Here is a 21,203-nt window from a genome sequence, read left to right on the forward strand (position 1 = left end):
ATACCTGTGGTCAAACTTTCCACTACTGGAATTTTGTTGGAATGTCATTATCAGTATTATTATTATTGACACTGAGGTTGAACCTGGAACATCTGGTGAAAGCTCATGTCCAGAAGTCTTTCAGCTCACACCTCTGTCGGGCTTTTGTTACAATCGAAGGAAACTTAGCCTGTCCAATGGGACCAGTTCTGAGCCTCTGTTGTTGGTGCAGCTATTGAAGCTTGCCAGCGCCTCTCTTGGCAGCAATCTTAAGAAATTGTTGCTTGAAAGGCCTTTTCATCAGGCTCGGTTTAGCCCAGGGGACTCCTGACTCAGCAGCCTCAGCCTGGTCTCAGAGGAAAGAATAGAGAAGAACTTTTGGTTTGTCTGAGAAAAGTTCTGGAAAATGTCAAGTAACTCATAACTGGATTGTGCGCAGGACATTTAGCAGGGATGGAGAGTTTCTCAACTCGACTGAATAGAAGGTCAGGGGAAGTTCAATTCTTGAGCTTGGGAAGTCATATTTGTGTCAAGCAAATCGACCGGAGTCAGCTGTTGTGATCCCCTCACCCCCACATTTAACCACTTTCGTCGTATGACCCAAGTCCTGTAGCCGACTTGGGTCATGTGATGGCTTCACAGCAAGTTCCACTTTTTCTTTCTTTCATTTCCAAAAGAGAAAATCTGCAGTTCTGATCGGCTGCATTTCTGCTTTGATTCTTCTGTCACAGAGAACATGTGGGATACTTATCATATCTGAAGATGAATAATGTAGATGCTGATTGAAGGATTTAGGACGAGATACGGTGGGATTAGATTTTAAACCTGAGGGGATAAACGTTTCTTTTGAACATGTCGTGGCGGCGTCTTTTGACCGACAACATCAAGGTGAATGTTCAGGCCAGTGGCTCCAAGGCAACCAAATAAATACAAAACATTACAAATAAAAAAATACTGCTATCTACAAAAGGGGGGACCTGCAGACAAAGACTAGGAAGGCCAATATTCTGTTTAATCAAAACCCTTTAAACTTGCGATGACCTTAAAGCTGCAGCATCAGCAATAATACTTATTTAAAGGACACAAAAGACTGTAAATCCAAAACTCTTTCTTTGGAAAATTCTGTCGGAATCTGAATGGACAACAAGAAATATGAATTTTTGTTTGACACCTTATTTATTTTATTTGGGAACATTTTTAATCCATAAACGCAAATGTGTCAAGTTGGGAAATATCAATAGCCTACATTACAAATCACTTAAGTGTATGAAAAAGGAAACAGCAGGGAATCTTCTTAATATTACTGATGCAACAAAGCATTTAGCAGCTAAAGAGTTGGTAGAGAGCAAAAAGAGCTACAGTAAAAGCAGAGTGAATATAAAGCTACAGGACTTAGAATAAACTATGTCTTTTCTTTGTTTGCTAAACGTGTAGGCTAAGTCAACATTACCAACCAACTGTTGGCAAACAGGTTTATCGACAAACTACATACAGTTATTATATAGTTATAGTATACACATTATAGATGTAGTAACAATTAAACTTAATAATAAAGACCATGACCACTTGGGCCCTTGAGATAATGCCCAGAAACGTTGGGCCCGCCATTTTTGTAGCATTTATCCAAGTGGACCACGGATTTACAGGAGAATGACCCTGAAGGCATCACTGACCCTGCTTTTCTGTCCACCAGAGGGCGACAACGAGCTCGAAGCCGAAGAAGCGGCGGCGCGGCAGTAGCGTCACCACCACCGAAGAAGAGAGCGATCTATGGTTGTCATGTGTCACGCAGTCTGGCTGGTGGTCAGCTGACAGATCCGGGTCGCCTGTAATGTTTACTTTCTTTGTTTAGTGCGTTAGCCTGCGTTTTTGTTGTTTTTTTGAATGAATGCAGCGCTATGCTTCGCCGAGGAGAACCATGGTAGTCGTGAACTCGGTGCTCAAGCTGTTACAGAGGCAGACGTACACCTGTCTGTCCCACCGATATGGACTCTACCTCTGCTTCGGGGGGCTCGTCCTCATGATAGTTTCCGCATTTCAGTTTGGAGAGGTGATGTTCTTCTTTTCCCACAACAATAGATACCAACTCGTACTTACTTTTGTTGTATTAGCGAACACACGGTAGTTGCTCGACCTGCTTGTCTTCTCTCTGTTGCACGAGTCAGTTCAACCAGATTCCACTCAAGAAATCGGCTGTTTTAGCCGATCTAGCTTCTTAGCATAACCTATGTGTACTTTGATGTTGCAATGAGACGTTTTAAGAATTGTTATGGTGTTCGTGCCAATTCGGCTAAAAAAATAAAACACTTAATTTAACGTATTTTTAGGAAAATCTCAAATTTCGCTTTCAAAGAGCCCACTCCCGTGGCTTGCTAACTGACAGCCTTTCACTTGTAAATCCACAGTTTCGGGTAATTAAGATGTGTGAATATCACCCACATCTTTCTGCTGTGGTATTTGGATATTTATATGTCTCAGTGTACAACGTATCTACCTGTACAGAGAATTCGTGACAAAGGAAACTGCCCTGTTTTTTGAGTGTGGACTGGTGTGGCCTTGACTGTGTGAAATTTTGGAGGGGGTAACATATGGACCTACTTCTCCTGGAGGGTTGTTGTCTCATCTAGTGCCCCGTCTTGTCTATACAGGTGGTGGTGGAGTGGAGTCGGGACCAGTATCATGTGCTCTTTGACTCCTACAGAGACAATGTGGGTGGGAAATCATTCCAGAGCCGGTAAGAACAATACAGAATTAATGCTTCCAAAGAAGGGAACCTTGATCTCAACACAACAACAACAGATTTCACTATTGTGTAACTCGGAATCTTCCTGAGTGTTGCTTATTCAGATCTTATCATATTCACAAGTGCAAGTGTTAAAAAGATGCGTGCAAACCCTGAGCCTACTTCCTGCAGAAAGCCTCTTTCATGCCACTCCTGCCTGTTTGTACCCTTCCCTTGAAATAAATCTGAAAGTACTGGAGGAGGTGTAACCATGCATGACTAAAGAACAAGTTCTCTGTGCGCTGCTGAGGGAAACGGGGTCACGGCTCTGCAGTTTGAGGACTGTCTAGAGTGATATGAGTGTGTTTCTTTTTTTTTTTGCAGGCTCTGTCTGCCTATGCCTATTGATGTGGTGTACACATGGGTGAACGGCACAGACGTGGCTCTGCTGAAGGAGCTGAAGACGGTCAAAGAGCAAATGGAGGAGGAACAGAGAGCTCTGAGGTAGCTGTGGCTCCACTGTCTGTGCAGACATGGCCGTGTAGTGCAGCTAAGGCTGCAGCACACGACTACAGTTACATATAAACCTTTTCTTTTACCGCAGAAAGCGTCATAGAATGCAAACACGCTCAAGTGCCTTCAGTTTCTCACCTGAATGCAGTCAGAATAGGCGTACAAGCTTGGAATAATTTCACTCTGATTTCATTGCCCCAGAGGAAAGGGGAGTCTTAGACCAAAGGTCAGAATATCTCTTGAGGAAAAAAATTAATTAGTGCCTGAACCTGTTTCTCCTCTTTTAGCTTTTATCATGAAAATAAAGGTTGAAATCATGGAGTTATTGTGTTGATTGTCTTCTGCTGTACTCTGTAAACAATGCTGTGCTGCACGCTGCTGAAAGTCATGTGAATTCACTGTTTTGTCGCACACAGGGAACGCCTGGGGAAAAATGCAAGCGAGACAACTGAAGTGCCAAAAGACAGGTGAGCCTGAAGATACAGCTCTCTGTGAAATGCAGTAACGTTCAACAGCGCCACAGACTTACATCCTAAAAAAATGCTCGTAAAGTCGAATCAGCACCTTTCCACAACAGTTTCAACAAAACATGATGACCAACTCGGACATAATGCAGAAAAAAACAAGGCTGTGAGTGCTGCACTCGGTCAGGATTCAAAACTGAGTAACGTAGATTTGTAAAAGACAAAGTCAGGTAATGACTGAGAATCAGAGGTATCGTGTAAACTGAGAGTAGACTGGTGTATTGATAGCATTTGCATCCACCTACATAGTTGTACCTAGTGTATAAACTGGCAGCTGCGTGTTTATGTCGTGTTACAACTCATTTTTCCAGAGAACAAACTGAGAAACTCTCTCCAGATAAACTAAGAGGATGGATTCGATTTTGGAAAACTGTATTTTTAATTCAAACGATGCCCCACAGAATTATTTCCCGGATGTGCGCACCTTTTGTATATAAAAACTGTTTTATAGTGTAAATTTCTAATCTAAATGTATTCATCATTATGTAAAATGTGTTTGGAGCATAAAGGGACTGTACGGTTTATTTATTGCTGTGCAAGCCTCTGTTGTGTAATGATGACTCGTTATCTCTCTTATCTTGAAAACCGTATGCAAATCAAATATTTCCATTTTGAACTCACGCATTGATTTGAAAGACTGCCCGCAAAGGTTGTAATGGAGGAAGAGACATGAAAGGGAGGACTAAAGATGTAAATCATCTCAGTGTAAATACGCTGCCCGGCCACTTTATTAGGTACACCTGTATAATCTAAAACAGTCCAGGTCTGCCGCAACATCTACATTTACAGAGATTATAGTGGGCAGTTTTTGAGACTTGATGATTGTTGCTGAGGTTGTAGTTTATGGTGGTGTTATACTGGACTGCATTGTATTCAAACATTCCAGTCTGCTCATGTGAGTAGATGGGTTTAACAAAAATTAGACACATCTCTGGATTAAGTGCAGTTCAGTACACACCGCTGCTATCTGCAAAACAGCGAGAAAATGACAGGGAAGTAACAATGAAAGAGGATTGTGAGACTGCGTTTGATGTTGAAATAGGAAGTTCGAGGTGGGTTCAACCACAGAGAGACAAAACTCGATCGTTGATCAGATAAATGGAGTTTTATCAGATGGAGATTAAGCTTTGCTGCCAACTGATTGTTGTATAGTTTTCTTTTAAATAAATGCTGCCAGAAAATAAAAACAATGGGATATGAAGATGCACGAAAGTCTAAATCTCAAAAAGATTGCTGGGATTGTTTTTGGAGAAATCTCTACATCGTGGCTTGAGTAAAAGTCCTTTTAGATTTTTCTCTGATCAGCTTTAGTCTGATGCTCGAACAACAAGCTGAAGATTTGACTTTGGGGTCCGTGTTTCCTGCGTTCATCAGCAAATATGAGGCCAGCAAACAGGCCCCTCACTCCTGTACCCACCACCCTCCTTGTTTCTGTCAAGATTGAAAACCCATCTGCGAGTGTTAACCACAGACACAATTAGCCACTCGATGCAGCAGAGGAAGCCGTTTTGCTGAACGTGTGAACTTGGCTACTTTCATGCTGATGGTCTGAACCACAAAGTTGGAGGAAGTGGTTTTCTTACGGGTGATGCATTCAGTTAAATATTTGTTTTAATATTTTTTTTTTTTGTTTTAAGTGGAAAGCCAGAATGCCTGCTGTCCCACTGCATCATAGCGCCCATGCTGGCACTGGACCCCGCTCTGCCAGCCAACGTTACACTGAAAGACCTGCCAACACTCTCTCCCTCCTTCTCGGCCGCCAAAGAGCTGCTGCTGCTGAACAAACCCTTCCACCCGTCCACGACCGCCTCTGTGGTCGTCTTCCATGCACAGGCTGACGGTAAACACACGCAAAGCACCCAGAGACGCAGGCAATTTTTGGCAGGAAACGATGCTCCCGACGTGATTCCAAGCTCTGTGTGAGGGATTTTTTTTCCAGGGAGAGCGATTAAACCGCAGAGCCGTGTGATAACTGAACCCAGCTGGGATTTTTATCCGAAGATAGGACGTATTGTTTACAGTGCAGAAGATGATATTTGAAGTTTGATTAATGAGTAACCAGAACGTGAACACGCTTGTATTCCTGTAATAATCACACACAAAAATGGAGGAGAAAATTCAGAGCAGAAGACAGAGATTCAGTGCGACATGTGACCTGTGCATGCAAAGGCAAGAAATGAACAATAAAATTAAATTGAAAAAAAATATATATATACTGTTTAAACGCTAAAAGTTGATATAATTTAAAGGCTGCTACAGTCATTAGACGTCCAGCTGCATCTAAGCCAGTTAACGTATTCATACACCTTTGTATTTTTGCTTCTCTAGAAGGAAGGCATGACCTTGACACACACATGATTAACCTTTTTAAAATGACTATGTGCACCAGTAGTTGTCATGGCACCGTTGTGCAGGCCCAACCTCAGCAGCATTCACCCGTGCTGTGGTTTTGCAGGATGCATCACCTTGTTGTTTGTTGAGTTTAAAGTCCTAACTCGGTGGAATATCACACTTCTGTCAGACACAGCTTTCTGTGCGACACCCACAGGGGTGACAGATAGGAACATTTGCCCACCCCCTGTATGAGTCATCAGATCAGTACGATTACGATTGACTGAAAGCCGTCCGATGTTTCTCATAACTTATCTTCGCAGTTTCATGGCAGATGTTTTACGCACACAACGATAAAACAGCAGAGGACTGATTTGGCAAGATGAGCTAGAAATACAGAAAATGCCATAGGGAGATTTTTGTCAGACTGGGATATCAAGAACAGTTTTTTATCAGCTTTTATCAGCCTGTGATAGAAAAAAAAAATGTCCCACATCTTCTTCAAGTCGGCAGATGACTTTCTAATTTTAACAAAGTAGAACACGTCTCTCTCTGATCAGACAAAGATGGGTAGCTGGAGCAGGTTGAGGCCGATTATTTAAACATTCATTCTGAGTCGTGGTTTTTTAAAATCACCTTTAAGCAGACACGTTGACAATGAGTGTATATTTAGTTATTTGCAACATTGAGGGGCGTTTCTTTAGTTGTTCTTTTTTTGTTAAACCTGCAAGTTTTTAGTTGCTGAAGAAAGATGAAACTCCAATTTCTGTTGCTCACTATTTATTCATTGTTCTTTTTACAGCTGATAAAGCCTATACAGATGTGCTTAAAGAAGACCATAAGTTCTCTGCGTCCAGATGTTACCTGGTGAGTTTTAGCTTATAGAAAATCTGCATGATTTAACACAAATCCTCGCTGTATCCTCCTGTCTTCTTTGCACGTGTAAATTACTGAGCCCTCAAAGACAGATCAGAGTCATCAAGCATCACAAGGTGTTTTTATGGAACAGTATCATTTTCTTTTGTTGTTGTTCTCTTGTGTGTGTTTTGCAGACGACTGATAAAGAGGCTCCAGGATTGATCCGCATGCAGTCCTTAGCATATCTCAGCGGCTTCCCGGCAACCTTTAAGGAAACGGAGCCGCTGAGAGCTAAACTGCCGTCTGTCATCACCAGCAAGATCAAACAGGTACAACTGACATAAATCAGCACTGAAATGAATGTTGATGTGATCGTCTAGAGAGAAGAGCTATAACTCTGTCTTTAAAGAGAGCAGAGGTGGACAAAACACTGTAGAGTTTAATAAGAAAAGGATCAGATTTAGGCCTACACTACATGAACATGGGTATTTTGAAAACAGGGTTTTACAATACAAACAATCCCCATTCAGAGGACTTTTCAGTACTGTTTCAGAAATAATCTCCAGCCATACTGTCACAGCTGAAAACACTTACCGACTCAGGAAGAAGTTTTCCAAAAGGTTATTTTTAAGTGACCCAAAAAGCCGTTTACATGTGCACAAAAGACCCAAACCCATGGAAAAAACCTTGTATGTATGGACGGAGCCTTAAATTGGCAATATTTTAGCTACTATTGATTAACATAAGCCCAGAACAGCCATAATAAATCCATAATTAATCCTTAATTAGTAGTTTATCAGCAACTAGATTCAAAAACTTGTTTCCCAGGAAACTACAGTTACAAAACAGCAGGTGGCAGAGTTGCACACTTGATACATGTACAGTAAACAGTCATGACTTCTTATCTTTCTTACATAAAATGTGATGACTTACGAGGTGCAGATAATGTGCATCACTCTCTAAAGTTTGTTTTCGAAGCGTGTCAGTGACGTGGTAAAACTTCATCATACTGATTTTGCCACCAGATGTCACCCTCCCAGCATCCTATCATCGTGCTGAGGCACGCTGCTGCATCAGTTTCATTACAGACATAAACCGTATAATTGCGTGTGCACAAATTAAGACCTTTTTATACACCGTAGCAGCGTAATCTAAGAACAGACTAAATGTCAAATCCTCCTTGGAGAAGAGGCCCCACTTAATAAGGGCTTCTTCTATTTTAAACTGTTATGTTGTGATGTGGATAAAGGGCCTCTGTTTGGCCTCAGTGGCTGGCGGCTTGTGTATCTAATAATTTTCTCTAATCAGGAGTCTGCTTTATATTTTGAGAGGGGAGGAATGCCACTAACGAGCGTGGATTACTCTGAAATAATCAAAGAAAACAAAACGGCGTGGCCTGGAGCGGAGTGACCCTGTCACACCAGCAGACGGGCAGGACGGGCATGAGTCAACGGTTTGTCCCTTCCTCCGATAATAAACTCACATGGCTGATTTAGGATTAATGGGTGACTGATTAGATAACATCTTTTATAACTGCCTTTTATGCTAAATGCAAAACAGAGGTGTTATACAACGGCTTTACACCACCTCTTCAGAAACTTTAGAATAAAATGCCTTGAAGTCGATCTTAGAAAAACAAAAATGCCCCAAAGACTCACTTCTCAATATAAATATTTTCTGGTTTTCTTAGTTTTCTAGGAGAGTAAACAGAAGATTTTGTGTTTTGACAGCAATTTAAACATGTAAACCCGGGTGTTGGGAAATTATAAAAGGCTGCTTTCACTATTTTTTGACATGCCATTTAGAATTATCAGCATGTTAATACATATTTGTTGCATCTGTACTGTTTTTAAACATAGTATTAAAATGTTATATTCTTAATACAGTGATTGGCAATACATACAGTGCTTGTGTTGAGAAATCCTCCATGGGGTTAGTTTCTGAATCATTTAAACATCTTGTGTTTGCGTTTTGGGGTGGTTTAGTTTGGTTGCAAATGCAGATTTATCCTTAAAAACTGAGCTTGATAATCCTTTTAACAACTGGCAAAGAGTTGGCTATTGAACACAACATTTGCCTTTGAAAAAACATAATTATCAACAAATATTCTTCTTTGTTTCTTCTAAAAACTATACTTTTTCATAAGCATTTTTTCTTGAGGTATACAGCATCTAAAGCTTTTATCTAAAACCTGCATATTATTAGCAAACATGTACTGTACATAATAATACTGTATACTGTAAACATATACAATAGTTTCTCAGTTGTCTTTGAGCACAAACAGTTGAGGCCGCAGCGTCTGTGAACCTCCAGTGAGTCAGAATCACTGTAACTCAGTGTGTGGTGATATGTAGGTTAACAGTGCTCAACCAACATGTCATTATCAGACCCAGTTGTCCCACAATTCCCCGCATCGCTCTCCAGGTTTGCCTGACAGGTCATGTGTAATAGCCAGCGGCATTCAGGCTGTAACCTTAGCTGGCGTTGCGGGAGTTAACTGTAGAACAACTGTTAGGAGTGGCGCGGCGCCAGCCAGCACGCCGAAAGGTCGCAAAGATTGTAGTGACCTTCCCTGCACTCTTTGAACACACCATGTCATTTCACATGTGTTGTTCCTGGTTTTTACGTATTTGGAGTCCATTTTTTAGAAATCTTTTATCAGTGTTACGAGCTGGTAGAGGTGTCACACAGAGTCCAGGAAGTAGGATGGAAAGTGTGTGTGGCGTTAAAGGCCCGGAGGGATTTCTAGGTAGACGGGCCACCAGACAATGCACAGTATTTCAAGGTGTTTCCTGGTGTCGCCGGGCCGATTCTGTGAAAGAGGGATGATGTGCATAGTGCGGAGGGAGAGGTTCAGCGGTGAGAGTCTGCCGGTATTTATAGCTGGTGTTACAGCGAGTGCTATGGTGATGAAAGCTGCACCACGGCCTCGATCATCTGCCCTCCCGTGCTGTTGCCTGTCCAGTCCTGCTCCCGCTGCTTGTGTACAGGCCTGCTGATGCGTTTGTGTTAGTGTGTATTTTTGGTGTTTCGAGGAGCTGCTGTTGTCCACACAGTGTCTCACCTCCTCTAAAGAAGCACAATTCATATATGTGTTGTGTGGAAAAAAGCTGGTGTGCAATGAAAGAACAATTTTTCTGATTATAATACTCGAAGTGCAAATATGCAGGGCATCTGAAAACTTGGCCTCTGTACAGACGCGATGACATGAGCTATAAAACCAATGTGGTTATTTATATATTGTTTCAGGATCATCTGTCGGTCACTTGCCAGTCGCTCGACTCAACGGGTGATGCAGCCTCAGCTCAGATGTAGCGGTCGGTTGCGCTGCACGCTACCTCTGCCTACAAGCATCACTCACCACAGGGCTAATTGGTTTACTCAGAGTGTCAACTAATTTTTTTTTTAGGCTAATTACATTTTATGATGCCCTCGCAGTTATCACAGTTTATATAGTGTTGAGAATAAAATAAATGCTGTGGGGAGGAATCGTTTCAGCTGCTGCCTGGGGGACACGGCAGTTCGCTGTTGAACCCCCTGAGTGTCAATATTAGATTTCACCCACAGTATGTACAACAACTCATTCTACTCTTCGTCCAAATGAAACAAGAAGCAGCCACATTAAACCCCCCGCCCCCCCAAAAAATAATCAGCTGTCTGCACCAGATCAAGACATGATGCAGCAGCAAAACCCAAGAAAATGCAGAATTAATGACCTCGGCCTAGGTTGATTGGTTTGTTGGTGTGTTGATGAGTTGGTTGGTTAGTTGGTTGGTTGGTGGGTTAGTTGATTGGCTGGTTGGTGGGTGGGTAAATTGCTTTGCGCGTGGGTCGCTTGATTGGTCGGCCAGTTGCTTGGTTGGCAGCACATCCTCACACCTGAGTTCGTCGATAAAGGATTAAGTATAAAAAGTTGTCACTGGTTGAGAAAAATGGTTGATCAACTATTTTATCAGGACTTAATTGAATTAAATTATAATTGTGACTGAGTATGTAATCATGTGTATGTGCAACATGTGTTCATTATACTGTTGACACTTGCCAGGCAGGCGTGTGCCTGTGTGAGGCCACCACACACTTCAGCTCTGGGAGCGTGTGTTAGAGCATTATCAGGACTACGAAGAGAGCTATAATAAAGACGGCAACGTGATCCAGGGCTCGCTGTCTCCTGGCTGCTCCCCGCCAGGTTTATAAGACACAGCTAATCCGTGTCACCTAAAAACAGAAGCAGAGAAAATCAAACGAGTCGAGGGAGAACACGAGTTCAGGAGAAATGTATGGGTTCAGTTCAGGATGACGGAGGGAGACGGGGTGAATGTTTTCCTGGGGAGCTCACATTTGAGAGATGAGAAAGGCTCTTGTGAAGTGGGAACGGCCAGAGGACTCTCCCTCTCACATGCATCTCACACACACACACACACACACACACACACTCTCACATACACTCACACAGAGAGATAGAGAGTCCTCCAATGCCTCACATAGCTCTCTTGGCATCACACAGAGAGCCACCGCCACGTGACCCCCATGGAGAAGAGATGACATCACAGAATTTTCCGAACACACACACACACACACACACACACACAGCCTGCAGATGCCTCCACACAGGCATCATAGCTGCTTTGGTTTGTACCTCTACGGCTGCAGGGTCAGAGGTCACGCTGCGTTTTGTTAATTCAATCAGAAATCTGTCTTTATTATAGACTGAAGGTCTTTGTCACAAGCCTGGCAGCCCTGAGGCTGAACTATGTCGCTAAGCATGTGACTTCAGCTCCGAGAAATTGCTGTGAGGATGTTCCCACAGTGGATGAGGTGACTTTTGTTTTCGTTTTGTCTTTTTGGCTTAAAGGGGCACAGCACTCATTTTTACCTTTGACAGTGAAGATGAATCCCTAACTGGGGAGTAAAGGTCTCGACTTCTGCTGCATCCATTTGGACTGCTCTCTTTAACTGTATTTAGTTTGTGTCTTCTAAGCAATTTAACACCTTCCTGTTTTTGTTCATGTGTCCCACAGTTTGAGTTGTACTCTGAGGCCAGCATCGCCCTGCTGCACCTGAATACCCCGCAAGATTTCACTGATCTGACCCAGCAGGCTAAAAAGAACCTGACCCTGGACGGGAAAGAGTTAACCATCAGTCCTGGCTACTTATTCTGGGACCTCACCGCCATCTCACAGGTACTCCTCCTGCATTATTTAACAATATATAATTAAGAAGTAGATTTTAGAAGAGCTGATGTATGCCTGAATTTAATGCTTTTTTTTTTCACTGCTCTCTCCAGTCCAAACAGGATGAAGATGTGTCAGCCAGCCGATTTGAGGACAACGAGGAGCTCCGCTATTCGCTGCGCTCTGTGGAGAGACACGCCCCCTGGGTGCGACACATCTTCATCGTCACCAATGGGCAGATTCCTTCCTGGCTCAACCTGGACAACCCCAGAGTTACTGTTGTCACACATCAGGTAGATTTTAAGACCTCGACCTCTTCCACACTGCACTGCACTTTGGGTGTTCAGCCTATTTTTACTGACTCTTGACGCCATAAAATGTCTTAAAAAACCAAACAGAAATACACAAAAACAATAACAGAACTTCTTCCTAACAACATAATTTTTGCCATCTTTCATTTTTGTAAAGGACCTGACAACCCTTGTAAAAAGAAAATGTTTTGATTTTGTTAAATACATTTGTTTTACTTTGTCTTCCAGGATATCTTCCAGAACCACAGCCACCTTCCCACGTTCAGCTCTCCTGCCATTGAGACCCACATCCACCGCATCCCAGGGCTCTCCCAAAAGTTCATTTATCTCAATGATGATGTCATGTTTGGCAAAGACGTGTGGCCAGACGACTTCTACAGCCACTCGAAAGGACAGAAGGTGTGAACGCTGCATCCGAAGTGCAAACCTTACTTCATTTTTATGTGTTGGGTTTATATGTTATATTTATTTTTTAAGGATTGTTAGCCTATTCGATTAAACCGCTTTTTTTAGCCACACACTGGCCTTTAATCTTTTCTCTCTTGTTTACCTGCAGGTATATCTCACCTGGCCTGTTCCCAACTGTGCAGAGGGCTGCCCAGGATCTTGGATCAAAGATGGGTACTGCGACAAAGCCTGCAACAACTCTGCCTGTGACTGGGACGGAGGAGACTGCCTCGGTAAACAGATCAGCACCATTATCTCTCCTGTGAAGATAAACCCATTTCAGTCATGTCTAATGTCGTATTCCTTTTCCCTGACAGGTGCAGCGGGGAACAGTCGGTTCCCGGCTGGGGTCGGTGGAGGTGGGCCAGGGGGAGCAGGTGGACAGGTGTGGCAGTTCGCAGGTGGTCTCGGAGGTCTCGGGGGGACGTCCTACTGTAATCAAGGCTGTGCCAACTCCTGGCTGGCAGACAAGTTCTGTGACCAAGCCTGCAACGTGCTCTCCTGTGGTTATGATGTGGGAGACTGTGGCCAGGGTGAGGTTTTAGCTAGCTAATAATACGAGACAGACATTTCAATTTTTGGGTTCGGCCTTGTCATGTGATTTCTTGCTAATGACCAAAATCCTGCCTTATCCTTTAACATGTATCCTTTTTCTGTTGAAGAGCACTTAGGCGAGCTGTACCATGTGACCCTGCTGAGGAATCAGACCCTGTACACCCTCCCATTAGGTGAAACCAGGCCTTATTTCAGCTTCAACAGACTGGCTCGCAGAATCGCAGAGGCCCACGTCAGCGACAACGCGGCGCTTCGCCACACCTCTGTCGCCAACAAGTGGAAGACCATCCACCTGCTGCTCCACCCAGGCCACAACGCCACCCAAATCCAGTACAATCTGACTTTCCAGAGAGATGACGACACGGAGTTCACGATGAGCTTCAGTGTAGCCGTCGACACCCGAGAGGTTCCTCAAGTTAACGTGTCCCAGGGTGAAACAGCAGGGAAGGAGCCGAAGCCGACCCTGACCCCGGAGCCACCGTTCCCATTCTCTGATATTCCCGAGGACAAACAGGGTCCTAAGATCCAGAAGAGGCAGCCTGGCGAACCTCAGGATGTCATCGAGGTTCCTGCGCTGAATGTGTCACTTCTACCAGCTGATTTGCAGAGTGAGCTGCAGAGGCTGGAGGAGAAGCTTCTGATTGGTGACATTACAATTAAGGGTTATAACTTCACAAAGGCTGAACTTCTAAAATCTTACAAGACACTGGCTCAAGAGCAGCATGTCATGAAATCAAATCCAGCTAATGAGGGTGCAGGGAAGGTCCAGAGAAAGCCTTATAAAGACTTGGAGGGAGAGCACGTGGACAGAAAACCGGCTGTGGAAGACAAAGACGGAAATAATATCCAGAAAAATCAAAACTCAAAAGAAGTGGCTGTGCAGCAAAAACCCGTCACTCCTCTCATCCCAGTCCACATTGATGATAAGCCTAAGGAAGACTCTGTAAAACATTTTGATCTGAACACTGCCATCGAGAGGCCTTTGACTTCCAAACTGCTAAGCAGCATTTCAAAAACCAAGAGCGCTGAGAGTCAGGCAGAACCAGCCGACGCTGCAGGAGGAGCTCTAGTAGGGAGGAGACTCCAGCACTTCATCTCCGCAGACAGAGGCTTCCTGCCGTGGGAGAGGAGGAAATACTTCCAGGAGCTGCTGGAGGTAAGTAGCCGGACTTTCCTTTTTTCTCATGGAGCATCTTAATTTCGTCTAAAAACTGATTGCTTTGCATTGACTCTGCAGGAAGGGGAGCGTCTGCTTAGAGCGCTGTCGTATGAGGCTGACGGTGGTGCCACTGCCCGAAAGCTGCGGGACACTTTCGCCGACTCGCTGCGCTACGTCAACAAGATCCTCAACGGTCAGTTTGGATTCACGTCCCGCAAAGTCCCGGCACACATGCCCCATATGATCGACCGTCTCATCATGCAGGAGCTGCAGGACACGTGAGTGTGTTACAGATCCTTTGTTCTGATTCCTGAAGAGACAAAACGTTTAAACTCCGCTCTTTTCTTTAGATTCCCAGAGGAGTTCGACAAGACGTCAGCCCATCGTGTTCGTCACTCAGAGGACATGCAGTTCGCCTTTTCGTACTTCTACTTCCTGATGAGCGCTCAGCAGCAGCTCAACGTGTCTGAGGTGTTCGACGAGATCGACACCGACCACTCGGGTGTCCTCTCCGACCGGGAGATTCGAACTCTCGCCACAAGGATCCACGAGCTGCCTCTCAGCCTCCAGGTCGGTCCTAGCTTTGAAATATTATCACTTCTCGGATTATAGTTTACAATAATTCTTGGGATTTTAATGTACCTGTGTGTAATATTTCTTTGCTGAATGTTCTAGGACCTGACCGGCCTGGAGCAGATGTTGATAAACTGCTCTAAGACTCTGCCGACCAACCTGACCCAGCTGCACCTGGTGAACCCAACCCAGGAGGCCTACTACGACCCCAGCATGGTGAGCCGTCCCTGATGTAAACAAAGGAAACTTCTTGTTTTACAAGCTGAAATATTCGATTTATTGTGTACTTTTATTAATCCACAGCCTCCCGTCACAAAAGGCCTCATCCTCCACTGCAAACCCATCACAGAACGCATCCACAAAGCCTTCAGAGACCAGAATAAATACAAGTAAGTTCTTGCATATCCGTCCTACATTATATTGATTCTCAGATATCCTTCCTTCTTGGCTAACACGTCCTCTGTCGGACAGGTTCGAGATCATGGGCGAGGACGAGATAGCTTTCAAGATGGTGCGGACAAACGTGTCCCATGTGGTCGGCCAGTTGGATGACATCAGGAAAAATCCCAGGTGAGACTGACTGAAAAGTATCATTTTCCAAGCTTTTGTCGTTACTGTTTACTGTACTAACGTCTGTAATTTCAATAACGGCCTTCAGGAAGTTCATCTGTCTGAATGATAACATCGACCACAGCCATAAGGACGCTGCCACAGTGAAAGCCGTTCTCAGAGACTTCTATGAGTCCATGTTCCCGCTGCCGTCCCAGTTCGAACTGCCCAGAGAGTATCGCAACAGGTTCCTGCACATGGAGGAGCTCCAGGAATGGTAGGACGTGAAGTTCAGAACACATTTTGATGAGTTGAACACGTAGCTGCTACTGGCGCTTCGATCATTATTTGCCACTGGTGCTTGTTAAATATCTTTATACTTGTCTTTTTACCTGACCTGCTAAATCCGACGCACTGGTGCGACTAATGAAAATGTTTATTTGCACTTTTTGGGCACATGCGCTACCACAGCAGCTGCACCCTGGAGCCCTTAATGTTCCTCAAGACAAAGAGACGTCTTCAGCATGTTTGTTTTGTCTGACTGATTGTCCCAGACCTAAAAATAATCTGTTTACAGTTATATAACAGAGAGAAGTGGTAAATGCTCACATTTTAGGAAGCTAATGTTTGACATTTCTGCTTGATAAGAGCCTTGATTACAATCTCTAAATCATCAAATAATGTTCTGTCGACAGTTCAAGTACAGATGACAGTAAAGTTATTAATAGTTTAGAAAGCACACAGTTATCGAGCACTTTTATCCTCACATGGCCTAAGTGAAGACTCTGTGGCCGTCACCACATGTGACCGAGTGTCGTCAGGTTGGAGCAGTGGGAATCCCTCGGGGGGCTTCAGAGGGTTTTTTTGTCAGAGTTCCCGCTCATTTATTCGGGAGGCTTCTGCCGGAGAATGTGAGCCTTTAAAATTAGACCGCGCCGCTTCAGATCAGGCGCTCGCTGTAAGATCCTTGTAAGATCATCACACAGCTGAAGCCTCCTCCCCTCCCCGCAACCGCTCCTGTATCTGAGTAGGTAAAGTATCAGGCAGATGGCGCTGGGTGATGTCACCTTGTCACCCTGTTGCCCTGCTGCCCTCTGCATACTCCATGTCTCCTTCTCGTTACATCGGAGAATGATTAGCCTCCCCTCGAGGGAGACGTACCACCTCTGACACTTCGGTCACCCAATCGGGTAACATGTAAGTTCTTCATTTCAAACTAACTGAAATGTGTTTTTTTTTCCCCCTCAGGCGAGTGTATCGGGACAAGCTGAAGTTCTGGACGCACTGCGTCCTCGTGACGCTCGTCATCTTCACCGTCATGTCCTTCTTCGCCGAACAGGTCAGTGCGCCGACCTCCTCGGACCACAAACGGTTTATTTGAACATTCACATTAAGACACACGCCTCTCTGTTTCCATGATTCACACTGGAGCTATGATTCAGACCTTCGCTACCGAAATTCCAGCCGCAGGTGCATCCGTCTCATGTGTCTCGCTCGTATGACCTGCTGAGCCAAGGCCTGACTTCACAGAAATGAAAGACGCCCAGCAGTCTGCCGTGAAACGCGAGTTGTCTGTCTTTGTTGACTTGGATCACACAATGCTTGTATTTAACCTTCTTTGCTGCCAGATAAGTGGGATTTCTAGCTGGAACAACCTTATAACAGAGAACCTTTGCATCAGATGGAGTTCTTGGACAGCTGTCAAATTCTTCCAATTTGACACTGGACATAGATTAGAACAAATGGCAGAAATTGTTTACAAATACTACTCAGCCCGTGTTTGACATTGACTTGTTATGAGGCACTCTCCTAATCCTCAGGTCTCCAGTTTCTCCTCAGCGAACCTAAAGAAAGGTTAATAGAGGCAGTAACCTTCAGAGAATTTCCCCCACTGTTACCCGTGGGACCAGTGTTCCCAGTTAAGTACGTGTCAGTCTTGTCCGGTGTCCCTGTCATCACACACAAACAGACTCTAAATGTCTTTTTGGCTCCCGGATGAGCCCTGCTGTCCTGCTGCCCAGCTTATTAAGATATAGAAATGTCAGTCAGCTCTGTTTTACATTAGAGAGATCAAAAGTGTCGTCAGTCCTGAGGGAGGTGATTTTACTTGGCTGGCCTGCTTAGAAGATTATCTTTGCTTTCTTTGGTTACAAAGGTTGTCAAAGTCCTCTTGAGTAGCTGAGTCTTGATTATTGGTCACCGTTTTGGGAAAAAAGCAGGGAAACAGCTAGTCCGGCTCCGTCTGAAGGCACCTACATCAACCTACGAGCACCTCGAAGCTCACTTTCTCACACTGGACCATTTCTTGGGCTCTAAGCTGTTTCGGTGCAATCAACCTACGCGACCTAAACCAATGATGTGCCCGAGACCGCGACACCCCTTTACTTTTTATATATGTTTTTATTTAATCACGCTCATTTTATCTTCCTCATTCAGTTATTTGATTATTATTAAATAATTATTGGTTTATTTCCCTGTATTTCTATTTCTTTTTCTTTTTAAAAACATTTAATCTCGTTGTTCCTTCAGCTTCTTTGCATTCGATTACTTCATTCGTTTTTCGGTATCATATTTTAGTCATTTTCTATTGTAATTATTTATTATTATTATTCATTATTTACAGTAGTTCTGTAAAATGTTAGACTACACTTTATTTAAATGTACTCTTTGCTTTTGTAATACATTTCTTATTAATGGCCAATCTGTCAAATGATTTGCCTTTTAAGTGTAAAGCTTTTTATTTATTTTTTATGACCATTATTTTGAAAAATCACATACCCTTTTTTGAGAAATGACCTGCGTCGGGCAGATTTTAAAGTCATCAGTGTGAAGTGGTATTTATCTCATCTTCCACCACAAAGTGTTTTGTGAGCACTTAACACAAACCCTTTATCACAGACATCCTCTTGCTAAAGGTTTGTTGTGTCTTTCCTTACATACATTCAGTTTCTGAATATGCCGTCTCCTCTCTCCTGTCTCGCTGCAGCTGATTCTGCTGAAGCGAAAGCTGTTCCCCAGACGCAGAGCGAACAGGGACAGCAACCCAGAGAGAGTGTAACAAGGGACGACCTCCCCTCTCCTCTCCTTTCTTCACCTCAACAATCCACCCTTTCTCTCCTGCTCTGTCGGGAAGAACAGGAGAGGAGTCAGACCAGGAGCCTGGGTGGAAACAGGAAGTCCCTCGGGTGCTCGCGTTGCATCAGCGCGGACGGACGAGAGAGACTCATGTGAGGTGGCGATGAAACATTTTTCAGAAGATGATGGATGGGGCTGGCCGGTGAAAGGAATGGCAGCCAGAATTAAGAAGCCTGTAAATCTTCTTTTGCTCCGCTGGGGGCATCTAAGGCTTCTGTGCAACACAAAACAAAACACTCCCTCCACACTGCACCACCCTCCTCGTGTCCTGCCTTCACCACTCCACTGATGGATGTGCTGTTAACGTGTGAAACATTTTATGGCAGCCTCTCATCGTGTGTGTGCTTGCGTGCAGTAGTCCAGTTTGCCATAAAACCACGAACATTAGTGTCTAAAGCTCAAATGATTATCGTCAGAAAACAGTCTGCAGCTGTTTTGACAATCGATGAATCATCTGAGCCACTTCTCAAGGAAAAGTGCCAAACAACTGCTCGCACCGACTTCTTAAATGTGGGTTTTTCCTGCTTTTCTCTCTTTCTTATCACCGTAAATGTATTATTATTGGGATTTGGCTTGTTTGAAGTTGTTACCTTGAGACATTTTTCACAGTTTTATAGACAAAAAAAAAAAACGGTACGTGCATCCCTGGTTGCGATTGGCTTTGACTGCTATGGCTTCTTTTTTTTTTAAAAATGGAGGAAAAAAACATAGGATGAAGAAGATTATTCATATTTAAATGTTGGATGTTGCATCTTTTGTCTGTCGTCTTCAAAAATCTGAAAACTTGAAGTGCCTTCGTTGTTCATTCCTGCCTGTTTTAACATTTCTGTTGTTTTGTTTTCGTCACGTCACCCTGTAATCGATGAGAATGAATGGGATATAGGATAATATGATTATCATTGCTTTTGTGGTGCAAATCTAATTGATTGTTGGAGCGACATGTCAGTGATACTACAGCTTTCATAGCCACCTGTGCGTGTGTCCCTGTGGGACTCAACAGGCCCGCTACTGTCTGAAATTCAGACCCCCTCAGCATGTTGTGTAACTTATTTTGACTGCATTATCGTGACGGTGAGCTCAGTGACTGACGCATCTGATGTGAATGCTGCAGAATGTAAACATATCCTCTGACAATGCTTTCCCTATGAATGTCAGTTTTACAGAGTTCTCTACTATAAAGACAAAAAAATAGAAGTGACAACTGGAGGCTGTCAGCGTTTTAGTCATGTGATGTACGGGATGTTTGGTCGAAGGCGAGACGATGAGTAACGCATCTGGAAATGGGATTTCTCAGATTGTGTAAATTCAGAGTCTCCTCTGACTGAAATAAATGTGATCTGGTTCCGTCATCCTGGTGGGTGTTTTTTGTTTTGTTTTGTTTTGTACTATTTTGAGGTATTTACAGTTTACTTGAGTATTTCTTTTTATTGCTGCCTCATACTTGTACTCAGCTACACATCAGAGGGAAATGTACTTTTTACGTGACAGATAATGTTATTCATTACTTTTTAGATTGTTTTCCAGAATGGTTGTACATAATAATCAGTGTCTAGTCGGACAGGCAGTTTAAGATGACAATTCCCCCAAAGTTGTTTTCTAAACTTCTTTATTAAAATATTTTTATCGATGCCAAAATTGGTAAAATTCTTGAATATTTCACAAAAACAAGCTCACTCTGAGCTAAATGCTAACGCCAGCATGCTCACATTTTTGTGTTAAACAGTTATAATGTTTAGTGTCTAAGCATACTGTAATTTCTAATCAATACAAAGTACAGCAAAGGCTGTTCGGAGTGTCATTAGTTTCCCTCATATTTCATAATAAACCAGTTTATTAGAAACAATGACATTTTCAGATGATACTGACGCTGAGGGTTACACTGCTAGGATAGCAAAGAGCAAAGCAAATTCCACCAAAAATATTTTTGATTATTTCTTCTTGAGTCCGACCAAATGAATCACCTCAAGACCCTTCTAATCTATCTGGTGACCCTTTGGAGGAACCTCGACCCCTAGATTGGAAACCGCTGGACTAAACTAGCCACACCAGCAAAAGAAATAAAATGATATTTTCCTGTTATTACATTAAACATTTTTCATGTTCTAAAAATATATTTATCATATGTCAAACATTTTGTGTTATAGCATTATAACTTATTGTTTCAACAACACTGTTAAAACAAAATGTTTTATGTTTAACTTAATAATAGTACATGAAAATATTTTTAATAATGTGAAAATTGCATTAAATCTTTTCACGTTATAATGCAAAACTGATCTTACTTTATTTTTCTGTCATGGCAGCAATACACCTCTGTACCGCTGCGACTTCTCTCAACAGTAAAATACAGTTTATCTGCTACAATTGCCATTTTTC

The 21,203-nt window shown here is 43.3% G+C and overlaps 1 protein-coding gene across 1 annotated transcript; it reads left to right on the forward strand.

The window, feature by feature from the left end:
• Positions 1–1,726: 1,726 nt before the first annotated feature.
• On the forward strand, positions 1,727–20,176 carry gnptab (N-acetylglucosamine-1-phosphate transferase subunits alpha and beta). The gene is made up of 21 exons (XM_030439496.1): positions 1,727–2,029; positions 2,628–2,713; positions 3,086–3,205; positions 3,631–3,681; positions 5,376–5,578; positions 6,872–6,936; positions 7,122–7,256; positions 11,946–12,107; positions 12,212–12,391; positions 12,638–12,808; positions 12,966–13,089; positions 13,174–13,389; positions 13,519–14,567; positions 14,649–14,848; positions 14,921–15,140; positions 15,246–15,359; positions 15,447–15,532; positions 15,615–15,713; positions 15,802–15,969; positions 16,941–17,031; positions 18,679–20,176. Exons 1-21 carry the CDS (start codon positions 1,868–1,870, stop codon positions 18,748–18,750), a joined length of 3,774 nt encoding a protein of 1,257 aa, XP_030295356.1. The 5' UTR covers positions 1,727–1,867; the 3' UTR covers positions 18,751–20,176.
• Positions 20,177–21,203: the final 1,027 nt, after the last annotated feature.

The sequence above is a fragment of the Sparus aurata genome, chromosome 14 (assembly GCF_900880675.1).
Source record: "Sparus aurata chromosome 14, fSpaAur1.1, whole genome shotgun sequence".
In the NCBI taxonomy this organism is placed as follows: Eukaryota; Metazoa; Chordata; class Actinopteri; order Spariformes; family Sparidae; genus Sparus; species Sparus aurata.

Bases quoted from the DNA above. Each gene is read 5' to 3' on its own strand.
- gnptab (XM_030439496.1), top strand. From the start codon at position 1,868: ATGCAGCGCTATGCTTCGCCGAGGAGAACCATGGTAGTCGTGAACTCG. The intron at 2,714-3,085 runs GTAAGAACAATA...TTTTTTTTGCAG, and splicing joins GGGAAATCATTCCAGAGCCG to GCTCTGTCTGCCTATGCCTA. The intron at 5,579-6,871 runs GTAAACACACGC...TTCTTTTTACAG, and splicing joins CTTCCATGCACAGGCTGACG to CTGATAAAGCCTATACAGAT.